The sequence below is a fragment of the Pelobates fuscus genome, chromosome 2, assembly GCF_036172605.1.
Source record: "Pelobates fuscus isolate aPelFus1 chromosome 2, aPelFus1.pri, whole genome shotgun sequence".
NCBI classification, from domain to species: Eukaryota; Metazoa; Chordata; class Amphibia; order Anura; family Pelobatidae; genus Pelobates; species Pelobates fuscus.
In genome coordinates this window covers 418,423,198-418,438,452 of record NC_086318.1, presented here as the reverse complement: position 1 = coordinate 418,438,452, position 15,255 = coordinate 418,423,198, and the positions used below count along the sequence as shown (strand labels likewise).

At 36.7% G+C, this 15,255-nt stretch overlaps 2 protein-coding genes across 7 annotated transcripts in view; both read right to left on the bottom strand.

The window, feature by feature from the left end:
- Positions 1-15,255, bottom strand: part of PLCB4 (phospholipase C beta 4) — a 319,240-nt gene that overhangs the window by 68,456 nt on the left and 235,529 nt on the right. For all 6 annotated transcript variants that reach the window (XM_063444010.1, XM_063444007.1, XM_063444012.1 and 3 more), the window contains exons 14-18: positions 9,822-9,930; positions 9,098-9,308; positions 7,068-7,161; positions 5,205-5,284; positions 719-803 (exon numbers count right to left, since the gene is read on the bottom strand). In XM_063444010.1, the coding sequence (XP_063300080.1) occupies positions 719-803; positions 5,205-5,284; positions 7,068-7,161; positions 9,098-9,308; positions 9,822-9,930 (579 nt within the window). The remainder of the gene's footprint in view (positions 1-718; positions 804-5,204; positions 5,285-7,067; positions 7,162-9,097; positions 9,309-9,821; positions 9,931-15,255) is intronic.
- The window catches only part of LOC134587546 (uncharacterized), a 248,165-nt gene that overhangs the window by 117,908 nt on the left and 115,002 nt on the right, over positions 1-15,255 (bottom strand). The window lies entirely within an intron of this gene.

Below are 15,255 nucleotides of genomic sequence, written 5' to 3'. Positions count from 1 at the left end.
TTTCAGGTCTTTGAAGCTTGTGCATTTTCTATGCACTTTGTTTATGAATAGATCCAATATATAATGACTGTGCAATTAGAATATTAAGAACTATGACTGTCATTTGATGCAAATCCAAATTACTTATGTGACATGTGTCTTGAGTAATATACCATTTACTAGACTGACACACTGATAGTCACATGAATAACTAGCATTACGCCTAGTATTGGTCAAAATTTGAAGGCCACATATATATTATTATTATTATTAATATAGCACCATCAAATTCCACAGCGCTTTACAATGGGTATCAATATTCTCCTTTAATACCTATCATTCGGTTTGTCAGTAAAATCATAAGAAAAAATATTTTCATATATTAAGAAGAGAGAGAGGAGAAGAGTATAGGACAATATTAAAACATCAAATATGTAGCCACACGAGTAGCAAAATATACAATAGTTTGTATTCATTCTCATTCTTCATTTCTAGGTATTTCTTTTTTCCCCACTAGATGGCAGTAAACCTCAAGCTTTTTTACTTTGCGGGTTTGTTGAGCCTGCTTCACACAGCTTTGCTTGTTCAATGAAGTGACAAGTTCCTGTGGGAATGAACAATAGTTCTCAGCTTTAGACCCTAAACTTAGAGTCCTGCACTCAAGCCAACAGCAGAGCAACCGAAAATAAAAGATTCTACCCTGCCCAGAATGCCAATACACGAAAAAAGCTATACGTACGGGATGGCTCTCAATAGGCTGCTTCAGAAGTAGGTCTCCAAATATATCTTCGCAGTATTTAGACATTTTGTACTGTTGATATTTGCTATAGATAAAAATAAAAAAATAAACAATGACATTTGTTTGATCACACAGGACATCATTCATTAATAGTTGAAAATCCACGAGATTTGTCAATTTTTGATGACAGTTCTTCACCCTAGCAATGATATTGAAACAGTTACAAAAAACAAACATTAAAACAAAAAAGGTTTCCATCCACTAGACATACATGATACCAGCTCATGTTCCTAAAATTCTCCAAATGCACAAGTTCTGGGCCCTCCTGCTTGCATTGGAAATGTCATTGTTGCATTGAACCCCAGGCTTTCCCTGAAGAGCCCTTCATTTAACGCAAATCCAAATGTTAAAACCAGTGATGGGTTACCTTTTGGCTAGCCATAAGAATGTGCCATTACCTCTGGACTGACAGCAGCAATAGAAACGTTTCACAACACTGTTTACAACAGCCTGCTATTATTTCATCTATCACATTTATGTAAAACATTCTGAGAGGTGTAATGATAAAATAGGCAGCTGAGATAATATGCAAAGATTTCCACTGCTGAGCTGACAATTTCCCGTCATTCCACAGTGCAACAATAAGTACATTTATGGTTTTTAACTGCTTTGTGACGCAGAATACCCATGTGAAGGCCACACTTATCTTTCATTCAATTGTATCCCAAAAAAATGAAAACGGATAATGTAGATCAAGGTTTCCAATGCAGACTGATTTAGAAAGGCAAAATCTGTCAAATCGGTGAACGTAGGCACAGGTAAACCCTTCGCAGTTGGGAAGCTGTAGCAAATCACAGGCTTTTGTTTTCCCAAAACATCAAAATGAAGTTGCAATTTGTCTTCTTCATCCTTTTATTACAAAAGGTTCCAAATATTTAACCGTCTTTAACCGTTGGTAAATAAAGGTGTGTTAAGAACCACAATCTGCAATAAAGTGAGATGTAATGGGATGGTATTTCACGATAGCTGAATGATGACCTTGCATACATGGGTGACCACCGCAGCATAATCAGCATGCCTGGTAAAAATCGTGTGCAGGCCATGGCTATGTAAAGCGAATGGAGATTGCACTTCCAAAACTCACATATGGAGAACAGACATTGTAGGCAAACAGAATATTTCTCCTACCAGATAATAATCGAGATATTTGAAGAGGGCAAGAATTGATGTTGCTGCGTTGTAGTTATGATCTCTACAGATCCTCCGTGATTACGTGTTTGTAAATGGTTTACCATGGTTTACCATGGAGGCAGAGGTTCAACGAAAACAGTAAAAAAAGCATTTCCAGCTCACAAAATACATTTCCGTCATATGGGCAGAAAGTATGGTGTGAAAAGAGCGGCACTGCTGTGCTGCAGGATAAGATGGTCTTATGTTCAATGAGCAGGTTCAGACAAGAACAATAATGTGTCCTGTATTCTTCAAAACGTGCATTTTCCTGTTTTCATATACGTGTACAGATTGACGTGATGTGACGTGACTTTTGATTGATGTGCATTACTAAGAAATACCCATGAACCACCCGTTCCAGCATTAGTTCTGTCTGATCTTGGTGACATGCCCTTCATATTCCTTAGACAAGTCACTAATGTTTATCTTTCAGCATTACGAGCGGTATCACATGTTTTTAGATTATATTTGGATCTAGTTTTGTTTTGATCTCCATTTGATGGTAAAAGCATTTATGATACTAAGGGGGACAATAATACATACGAGTAACAGTGCATACATCACCTCTGTGTAGTCTAGGGGTCCTTGTCCCAGGCAGCACCCAGTGTAGTGGGAGAGGTATTACTTTAATAACAGCACCTTAAATAGCTGTCATCTGGGACTGTAACTCTGATTAATCTCAGGCAGCATTGGACCATGCCTGTTCCAGTGCTGCTCCTATAGTATTGCCCTTCCCTTAATCTCTACACTAAACAAACACACTACACCACGCGTTAACTCCCACACTACACATTAATTCCTACCCTAACACTAACCATTAACTCCTACACTACACATTAATTCCTACCCTAACACTAACCATTAACTCCTACACTACACATTAATTCCTACCCTTACACTAACCATTAACTCCCACACTACACATATAAATATCTAAGATTCATAATGATGAAGAATGTATTGGGGGAAAACATGGCAGCTTTGGTCTTGTGGTTTATTATTAAGTCCCCATGGCATTTTGTGCCCATAATACACAGTTTATATATTCATGCTTCTATGCTCCTACTCCACATTCTGTTTCATGTTCAGGAGTCTAATGGATATGGACAGAACCATTAAAAACGCATAAACCCTAATTTATGCATATCAACATCTGTGCCATTCTTTGATATTGGATGCTAACATTAACAAAGATTGAACGTGTAGCTTACATATAAGCAGGTGGGGTTCCTCTGAGAGTTTAAGCCAAGCCCTTCACCTGCAAGATTCAGCCGATAAGTCTCATTATTGAATGTGTTGACTTTCTCTTCTTTTATTACCCATAAATCAGGTTCTCAGGGAAATGGCACTCAGAGTATCAGACCTATCAGTCAAAAGCTCCCAGGTGTCAATTGTCTTTGTTATGACACTTAATCTTAAATTGATTCACAGTCAACGAGTTCCTGGGAAAATGTCCTTCGATGGCATGACTAGACTCATTGAGCTTTTCCTTGGAAGAATCACTAAAAGGTTTGACTTGTCTTTCTGTTTCTCATTTCTAGAACTTCATCTTAACAAGAAGGAACCGGTAAACATCACCGCTTCACCTCTTCAAGCGCTGAGTGGAATGGAGTCTGATGCACAAGTTTTCTTGACTTCGACAAAATGTGGTCAAAAGGAAGGATCCAAAAGCATTTTCGACATCCCAAAAGAGCATCCTTTATAATTATTAGTGTGATTTTTGTATATCAAATTGGAATGTTACTGAAGATGTGACTTTGGTATTAAATCCTGAATATCAGGCAGTTGCCAGGGGCTTGGGCATATCCTATTTACCAGACTCTCCAAGTTTTTTATTAAAGTCCATATTTGGTTCTGCAATTCACATATTTACTAAAGGCACAATGCACATCTCGTTCAGTGCCACCTGGTGTCAGTAATGTATTAACTTCTATATGAACTGACTATTATCTAACGGCAAATTTGAATTTATCGAATTGTGTAAATTCAGTTGAACAGAACTTGCAGGCAGACACAGTCCAGTTCTGTTGAATCTTAGCATTCTATAGCATATGTCTATAATGCATTTCTGTATTTCAATCAGTGAGGACAGGTTAAAATTTGGTCTATATTTAATCAATACTAAAAGTTAACTTTATTTTGCCTAAGGAACCATTGACAGAGAATCTTGCTTTATATCAGTGAAGGCTGGTCCATAGGAGTAAGTGGGACAATACCCCACCCAGTGTTTGTTACCAAAAAAAACGTAAATAATCCAATTTATTATGGTTGTAAGAATGACTGATACATTTGTGTTTTATAAAAAACACGTCTGCCATGATTATATCTTTATATCTACTCGTTATGACTGGAGCTGGTTTTAAATTGGGTAAGGCACGATAGGGTTACGTGTGTAGAGCCCAGTTATTTGGGGATGATTGTTAAAGGACCACTAAAGTCACCAAGACATGTCAATAAAGTTATTTGGTGACACTTGGCGTCTATGTTTAACCCTGCAAGGTATAGCTGTTTTACAGAAAATATAATGTTTTCCTTAAACAATTAAGCAAGGCTCCAGTGGCGGTCAATGTGACTAGAGGCACTTCTGCTGCAACAATCACGTAAAGCTCGGTCATGTGACACCGCAGCTCATAGGAAGGCAAAGGGTTCAGTGCTTCCCTATGAGAAGCGTCAGATGCGTGCCAAGCTTGATGTGCATATGCACATCAGGTCCCCGATGTTATCCTATGAGGAGCATAGAACTGGACCAGCAATGGAGGAAGCGACACTTCCTCAATGACCTTGCACCAGGTACAAGGTAGGTAAAAACACTTCTTTTTATATTTCTCTGGCAAATGGGGGGGGAGGGGATTGAATACAACTAGGGGCATGGGCACATTTGCATCTTTTAAATCCTTCCTTTAAGACTTTTTACTCCCATATCGGCTAATTTTCTTACAGTGCAAATAATGCAAGATACAATATGGCAGAGAAATATAGTTAAATAAAACATCTAAGAAACAGCGCACCTTGCGCATATTGGCATACATAATGTGTGACAAAATAGCTTTTCTATTTCACCGGGGCTGGAGCACAGGGACATATTTGTAGAGGATACATTCTTATACATAAAGAGAGATACTAATTGTTTAAATTGCATCCTCTTTTGTCTCGGAAACACTTTTATACAAATTGGTCATTGGTTCACAGACAAGGCATTTGCTGCCATGTAATAAATATAACAAATTAGGCTTGCTAAGCATAGAATGGAACTCACCTGCAATGATTCTCAAAAGAGAGGATTACTGGATATTCCGAAGTGACAAACGCAGTTTCCTTGATCGCTTGAATGACATCCTGTAGAAATGTTCAGAAGGCGATGAGTGATAACATGACATTTAGAGAGAAAACAACAACCGTGATTGCAAGTCATAGGTTCGCCCAAACAACTCAGAACTACAGAGTTCAATATATACAATTAAAATGCTTTTCCCCATAGCGAGAATTACATTTTTTTTTTTTTTTTTTAAAAGAGACATATACTATAAAACCACAAACAGTTATTCTTTTTTATGCATTTAAAAGGCACCTGAAGGCACCCAGACCACTTTAGCTCAATGAAGTGGTCTGGGTGCATTGGCCCTTTGGTTTTAACCCTGCAATCTAAAACATTGTTGTTTAGTATATTAACCCCTTAAGGACCAAACTTCTGGAATAAAAGGGAATCACGACGTGTCTCACACGTCATGTGTCCTTAAGGGGTTAAGCAAGGTTTCCATTAAAGAGCTAAACACACATATAGCGGCTGCCTTGCTGACAGCCAACAGAGGCACTTCTGCAGCAATGAGCGACTCTTTCTTGGTCATGTGATGCTCAACGTATATGATGACACCAAACGCCATCAAATGCTGCTCATAGGGAGGCGCTGGATTCCATGCTGGCATCAAACTGAAAATTTGCACAGGATTAACATTAATAAGTCACGTGTGCAGTGGGTGTAACTAACCCCCACCACACAAAACTGAAAATACCCCTGGATGATTCAAGCAGAAACGTTGCACATACAGACTCTGACAACCGCGAACACTTCTGCTTGGACTAGCCCTTTAATGAAGCAGTTTTGGTGTATAGATCTTGCCCCTTTAGTCTCATTGCTCAATTCTATGCCAGTTAGGTGTTCGGTCACTTTATGCAGCCCTAGTCACATCTCCCCTGCATGCGAACACATGAATTTACCCCATCGAACCACACGTCAGGCTGTGTGTCCTTTCTTTTCCATGATACATGTAGCAATTGCCACTTGTTTGCTCTCTATTTCTGCTGTAAGACATGGGTTCATCTTCTGTTAATGTAGGCACACACATTTCTATAATGTGTTCCGAGGTAGTCGAAGGGCTTCTATTGACTAGTTGCAGTTAGGGCTTCTATCCATTAATCGGGTCTGATCTGCTTGTGGTTTACCCTCCAGCCTGTCTTTGTCTACTGCCTTAAGCCAGCATTCCTTTCTTTCAACCCATATCTGTTTATTGTTCTTCCAGCCGTTTAGCCCTGGCTTGACTTGCTCTCAGTGAGCTCTTCATAACGAAGTAAAGGCCATTTTTGCCCACCTCTGTCTATATTATTAGTTCATTATTTTATCCACGTGTCGGCAGATGATCCCACCCTGTTTCTCTGGAGGATTCAGTCATGATGCTGGGCTTTCACGGCTTATATATAGATATTTCCCTTTGAGCAGACTAGTACTTTAATATTCACAGTGTCTGTAGGTTTGTTAGTATTCTACATAAATAAATATTCTTATTTTAGCCTTCTCAAAGTCCCTACCATTCCTGGTTTTCCTTTCCAGATTTTGGCTGGGTACCACTTCCCTCATTTTGTTTTCTACTTTTCTCCTATTTGTTAATTTATTTTTTGTACAAATCTGCTCCGAGACTTTAGGCTAACATACTTAAAACGGAAACATAGTGCGGGAGAGATTGTCCTTCAAAAATAATGAAAAGAGATGAAATATTAATGGCCCTAAAGTAAAATGTCAGTAGATGGTGTATTTACATGATAATCCATTTATTGAATAAAGTTTAGTGGAAACACACAGTTTTAGTAGCCCACATTTCTGAAGAATATGCATAATGACCCTTACTTTGAATAAGATATCCGTACACATAGCCTTCCCGTGCGTTATTATGGGTTCCTGATCTTCTCCTTTTCCATCCCAGCAATCCAGTTCCACACACCTTGTAATACAAGAAGTATCATGGAGGTAAGTAACAAATGCAATACAGCAACATTTCAAATCTATTTTTGCAAATACCACATGTCCCAGATCTTCATTTACATGGATCGATTTTATTTTGCACTGCAAAGCTCCAGCATTGGGCTCCAAGGTGAAGAAATTAATTATTATAGCGTTACACCGCATATAGTTTCTCCTGAACACACTCTGTACAGGAGCTTTTATGGCTCAAATTAGAACTACTATATAAGTGCTCTATTTAGGAAAAATTTAGCAGCGCTCAAACACTTCAGCTTTGTGTAATAGCGTACTGAAAGAATAAATGGTAATTCAGAGGCACACCACGGTGTTTCGAGATTCAGTGCAGCTAAACCGCACTTTCACAGCCCATCATTATATACAGGAATCGGTGAACAGAGGGAATGGGTGTACAGTGCTGAAACATCTTGATGATAAGGTAGTCACAATCAATTTGGGCTACAAAAAATAAACTGGAAATTCTGGAAATTCTGTAGAATTGACAAAGGTACCAAATATTGTCAATGGGGATATTTTTTCATTTCAAAAAAGTCTCCAAATTAGATATTTTCCAGTTTACGTACTTAGGCCCAAAATGCACAATTGCACAGTTTAGATAATAAATCCCACTTCTCAATGAAGTATAGTTCAATCATGAATACAGACTGTAAGTATTAACTATAACCACACCACAGACATTCACTATATAAATAGGACAGGTACTATATAATAAAACAGGCACTATATAATAAATCATACACTATATAATAAAACAGGCACTATAGAATAAAACAAGTACTATATAATAATACTTGCACTATCTAATAAAACAGACACTATATAATAAAACACGTACTATATAATAAATCATAAACTATATAATAATACATGCACTATGTAATAAAACATGTAGTATATAATAAAACAGGTGCTAGGTAACAAAACATGTACTATATAATAAATCATACACTATATAATAAAACAAGTACTATATAATAAATATGTACTAAATAATAACACAGGTACTATATAATAAATCATACACTATATAATAAAACATATACTATATAATAAATCATACACTATATAATAAAATATACACTATCTAATGAAACAGACACTATAATAAAACATGCACTATATACGGTAATAAATCATACACTATATAATAAAACATGCACTATATAATAAATCATGCACTATATAATAAATCATGCACTATATAATAAATCATGCACTATATAATAAAATATACACTATCTAATGAAACAGACACTATAATAAAACATGCACTATATACGGTAATAAATCATACACTATATAATAAAACATGCACTATATAATAAATCATACACTATATAATAAATCATACACTATATAATAAAATATGTACTATTTAATAAGACATGCACTATATAATAAATCATACACTATATAATAAATCATACACTATATAATAAAATATACACTATCTAATGAAACAGACACTATAATAAAACATGCACTATATAATAAATCATACACTATATAATAAAACATGCACTATAGAATAAATCATGCACTATATAATAAATCATACACTATATAATAAAATATGTACTATTTAATAAGACATGCACTATATAATAAAACATGCACTATATAATAAATCATACACTATATAATAAATCATACACTATGTAATAAGACATACACTATATAATAAATCATACACTATGTAATAAGACATACACTATATAATAAATCATACACTATATAATAAATCATACACTATGTAATAAGACATACACTATATAATAAATCATACACTATGTAATAAGACATACACTATATAATAAGACATACACTATATAATAAATCATACACTATGTAATAAGTACTTTATAATAAAAGTTTTAACATCAGTCACAATACTCAACCTGCATCCTGACAGAAGGACTTGTTTGTACATTTCCACGGAAGACTTTCCACCAAACTGTCTCCCAGTTAGGTACGTATTGTGGGAGGAGCTGATAAAATAGTGCGCGAGAGGATGATCCATCTCCTGGTATAATTCCAAGCGGTCGAGGAAGACCGGGGCATTTTCATCAGACATCAAATATCTGCAAAAACCATCACTAGATATGCAACCTGTAAAAAGGGAAAAGATTTGAGTAGCCAAATAAATTTCGGTGCGGTCAACTTTCTTCACATAAAATCTTCAGTTGTGGCAAGAATGGCAAATTGCCGAAACAGTTCATTTACAAAAACAATTATTGAACTCCGCTATTTTCTGAGCTCAGCTACTTTGTCCAACAGTTAGCAATTCTCCACAATTCTCAGTTTAGAGAATAATTCCATGATTGCTTGGAGATGTGATCATGACGTTCCACCAAAGACAAGAAATGAGTTTAATAAATATTAAACACAACTTATGATGGAATACGCTCTGGTCCCTGAATGTTTTCAGCATGGCTCACTGCATACTCGGCAAAGTCAGGGGATTTGCAGCAAATGAAGAACCTTCAAAAGCATTTTTTTTTAATTCCTTATCTTTACAAAAAGATAAGGTATTGGAAATCTGCCTGGGTGACGGTCCCTGGAATACATTTAGATGTTTGAAAACCCACTTTACGAAAACAAGATACTTTAATTAGGACCTACCTTTTTTCTTTAGTTCTTCGAATGGCTCATACATTTCTACAATCTGCATGGCCCTTTTCGCATCAAAGAACGGAAATAGAATTTCATTCAGTCGCGGGTCCCGTTGGTGCTAAGGTTGGAAGAATAAACAAGGGAGTTTAAATAATGCGTTTCACACTTTCTCAATGTACACGAACCGAACAAATGAAAGCATCTGTGATATCATCACGCAACTAGATGTCGTTGTAACACGCAGATCAGTCAAAAGACCAGTGACAAGGGACAGGATATATATTTTTAGAGGTATTGATCAGAGAGCACACCACCTTTGTTAAGTAAGCATATTATTTAAACAAACACCTAAAGCTTATATTCCCATCTTCAACAGGCTAAATATTGGTTCAAAGAGGTAGCTGGTCTGGAAATAACACAGGGTCTGTTGACCAAACAAAAATGAAATTGTTACTACAACCTACAATCAAATCTAAAAGGGTCACTGCAGACCCTAAAGCACTTCAGGAGTGTTTTGTGTCTTTTATAAAGTAGCCTTGCTGAATACCATGGCAGTCATTCAGTCATTATTATTATTTTATTATTTATATAGCGCCATCAGATTCCGTAGCACTGTACAATGGGTGGACTAACAGACATGTAATTGTAACCAGACAATTGGACGTACAGGAACAGAGAGGTGGAGGGCCCTACTCATTCTATAGGGAGTGGGGTATAGTGACACAAAGGGTAAAAGTAGGGGTACGAAGTAGGTTGTTAGAAAAGTAGTCACTGAGGGCTTAGTAGGGAATTTTTGACAGTTGCAGGAGAGGAGTCATGGGGGTGGGGGATTAAAACCTGCTTAATTGATATGCTTTCTTGAAGAAGTGAGTTTCCAATGATTTTTTGAATGAGTGGAGACTGGGTGAAAGTCTTACGGAGAAGGGAAGGGAGTAAATATAAAATATTTGAAAAAAATATATATATCTCTCTCAAATGTTATCCAATGTCGTGATGCCCTTATTATTATTATTATTATTATTATTATTATTGGTATTTAGATTGCTCCAGGTTATTCCGCAGCGCTTTACAATAAAAGGGGAATTTACCAAGACAATAACAAAATGTAACAGGAACAATAGGTAGTTGAGGACCCTGCTCAAACAAGCTGACAGTCTAGAGGAGGTCGGGTAAAAAACACAATAGGAACTGTATTGAGATAGACAGCAAATAGACATGGTGGGAAAGTAGCAGAACTGGAGGTGAGAGTGGAGTGTGGCCCCTTAGGAGAGTGCGAGAGGAAGGTTTAAGAGATAGAAGTTACTCTTGGAGGCCATAAGCAATCCTGAAAAGATGGGTTTTGAGGGACTTCTTAAAGGATTGAAAACTAGGGGCGAGTCAGAGAGGTAGGCAGGCTGTTCCAAAGGAAAGGAGATGCCCGTGAGAAGTTTTTCAGGCATGAATTTGCCGTAAGAGTGCGAGCAGCAGTAAGGAGAAGGTCACCAGTAGAGCGGAGAGACCAAGAGGGAACATACCTATGAATCAGTGAAGAAATGTAAGAGGGGCTAGAGTTGGTTAGAACTTTATAGGTAAGGGTTAGTATTTTAAATTGACACCTGTAGGGGACAGGAAGCCAGTGTAAGGATTAACAGAGGGGTGAGGTGTGAGAGGAGTGACAGAAGAGAAAGATCAGCCTGGCAGCAGCATTCATCACAGGTTGTAGGGGAGCGCTACTTATAGACAAAGATATCGGCAAAACTGATATGAAAAATTCACATTACAGGGCAGTAATAAAATTATTCATTATCAGAGTCTCAGAGAGGCCTGATCGTGCCTGATCGCCAGTCAGAAGGGCTTCCAAATCATTTAAATAATTTTTTTTATCATATGTTGTGAGTGAATCATGAATATATACTCATGTAATGCAGATAGTGTTAATATTTTTTTTAAAAGTTTTTTTCCATTCCTCACACTGGGGTTTATTAAGAATAATTGGTCTCTAGGGGCTATACATGTTGCAATTAATTACTGTATATTCACACAGTAAAATATTAAGCTGACCACGTTATATATACTGTGAAATGCTGTTTTAAGACTATTCGTACATTTCCACTGATCTGGTGGCCTTGATTGGACACCCTGCTACAAATGGGAAGATGAGTTCCTGAGAAATTACAAAATATTTTTCCAATGAGTTAATACTTATTTGTACACTAAATAAAAAGCCAACAGGTATATACAAAAGTCACTAATTTATACGTTATTCATGCGATTCTCCCAACGCAGGACACATGCTTCTGTCCTCATCTCTCAACTGTATGATACAGATTATAATTACAAAGAGGATCTGAAATAAATAGACTGAGTACATGTGCAAAACGTCGGTTAGTCCATAAATGGCTAAATTCTTCTGAATCAAATTCTTTTTAATCCACAGCCAAATTATTCGATACCTGGTTAAATCGATGGTTTGTGGATAAAAAGAGATTTTGAGTCGGATTATTAGATTCATTTATGGATGAACCGAAGTTTTGCTTGTGTGTTCTACAAAGATATATATATATGTCTAACCCCTGGTACTTGGTCCATTTCAAACTTTTGTTCTGAGGCATGGTTGGAAGTGTACCCAAGGGATGAGGCTTTTCAAGAACATTTTAAGTAACATTATAATCTACATTTATGCAAGTGAATAAGTATTTGAAATATTTACAAAATCTATTTTAACAAACTAAAGTATTCTATCTCTCTCTACATATATTATATCTATATCAGTATAAACATATCTCACTGTCTGTATTACTGTACTTAGGGGCTATGTGAAACACATCAAATGAGCCCCTATTAAAATGGGACACTAATGAAAATGTAAAACATAAAAAAAACCCAACAACAACATTACTTAAAAGAACACTGTAGGCACCAAAACAACTTTAGCGTAATGAAGCAGTTTGGGTGTATAGATCTTGCCCCTGCAGTCTCACTGTTTAATTTGCTACCATTTAGGAGTAAAATAATTTTGTTTATACAGCCCTAGTCACGCCTCCCTGCATGTGACTTACACAGCCTTCCTAAACACTTCCTGTAAGAGAGATCTAATGTTCAAACTCAGTGGCGTATCTAACATAGAGAGAGGCCTGGTGCAACAAAGGTGGGAGAGGAAATTAACATTGGAACTGTCCCGCTGAAATCAGGATGTTGAGAGGCATGCTTCTTTTTATGCAGGCTGTGTCAGTCACTGTGGCTAGGACTGCATGGAAGATTACAAAAGTTATTTAACTCCTAAATGGCAGAGAATTGAGCAGTGAAACTTTAAAGGCATGATCTACTATACACTAAAACTGCTTCATTAAGCTAAAGTTGTCCTGATGTCTACAGTGTCCCTTTAACAAAAGTAAGGGAGGAGCAAACCGTATTTGCCTATTTAATTTATAACTGGTTCTGCTATAGTCAGCTGGACCATATTTTGGAGACTTGCTTTATCAAGTTTATCTCTGTCTGACTGGTGCTTAGTCTGCTACATTTTATAACGTACTCTGACTAGTCCTAATTATTGTTGATTTTGGCTTCTCGAAATGTGCACGCATGCCGTAAATTCCTCAAGTGGATATCCTCTTAATTACCATAAAAGCACAGGAATAGATATAAATGACAACGTAAGAGACAGATACAATCTGTGTGCTTGGAACAACTGCAAGGACAAAGTAAAGCAAAGTATTCCATAAAATGACTTTACAGCTTCTTTCCACACAGACTCGTGTATCCTATTTTACACAAAAGTATTTAAAGGCCAAACCTAGATAGCGACATTTATTGCTGGGCCTCATAAGAAAACCCTCCAGTGTTCCACAAACAGTAAAAGGTTCAGGTACAAAGAAGGTGATTGTAAAACACCTTTGGTTGGGATTACAGCAGACAATACAAAAAGTAGTATATAAAATATAAACAAAACAAACACCAGACAGTGCTAAGCGGAAGGTGAGCAGGGGGCAGGGGAGCGTGTATAATGAAACCAGTAAGCAAGTTTGTCCAGAAGATCAGCCAGAGGAGATATTTTAATCTCTCGTGATGGAGGGGATACATTTTGAGTGTCAGGTTCTAAATTTTATTCACCATGGTGATCTAGATTTAATAAAAACCCTGAAATATAGCTTCTATTAAATAATAAGAATACAAAAGCTAAACATTATCAAGGCATTTACTAATAAAGATATATTTAAAATTGCTAGTTTTCCATTTTGATCGGTCAAAACAATTATTTTCAATGCAGATGTATACGGAGTCATTTATTTATTTTTGCAATGTTTATAAGTAGTGTTTTTAATAACTGGCTCTCTGTTGGGTGTCATGACTCTGGAAAACCCCCACAATTGTGAAAGACAGGTATGTCGCAAAAGGCAGAACCTTATTGATTGTTTTAAATGCTTACTCCACACACCATGACCACTTTACTGAGTTAAAGTGCTCATGGTGCCTGGGGTCTGCATGTGCAAAGCTTCGTTTTGTAACGCTGCACATACGGAGAGTAATCCCTTAACTGCCTGAGGTGTAACTCCACCTCCTCAGAGTGATAAGTCAACCCACAATAAAGTTCCAGGCTAACTAATGGTCAATTCTGTGAAAAATTGGCATCTGACATCAGCATACACCAGTCAACCATTGGCTACTCTTAGTCTGTCCTTTCTGTCCTTTCTTCCTCTTTGTTAAGGGGGGGTGACATCAGACAAGGCAGATTGAGCGGCAGGGAGAACTTGGAATCAACAAGTGAACAAAAGTGAGTTTTAGAGGTTTTTTTTTGTTTTTTATTTTACTTTGGGATTCGACCATCTCAGACCGGGTTATTGTAACCAAAACCAGTGTTCTATGAAAACACTTGTTTTTGGTTGGAGTAACCCTTAAAAAGAGTTCTGCCTCAACCATTAGTTTTACTACACACGTTAAATAGTTTTACCACACACACATTAAAATAAATGCTGACACATCACATTTACAACCAAGTCGCAGCAACTAATCTTTTTTATTATTATTATTATTATTATTTTTTTTTACAATTTATTGCATTCCATTTTGCATTTGAAGAATTCATTTGTATCAGTGACAGGTAATTTATGACATTCTAGCTGTGGAATCAAAAATTTAAAAAAAAAAGGGTCGCACTCAATCACAACAATACAAACAGGGTGCTAAACTAACCATGGGTCAGCATCCCCTATTATATTCTACATATAAGAAAAAGTCTCAGGCACTCACTGTGATATGTTCAAAGCAGTTTTAATGCTTGATAAAGACCTGGATATAGATCAAAACGTTGCGGATCCATTAAAACTGCTTTGAACATATCACAGTGAGTGCCTACGACTTTTTCTTATATGTAGAATATAATGGGGTATGCTGACCCATGCTCAGTTTAGCAACCTGTGTGTATTCTTGTGATTTCTTATTTTCTAGCTGTGGAAGACATCATTTG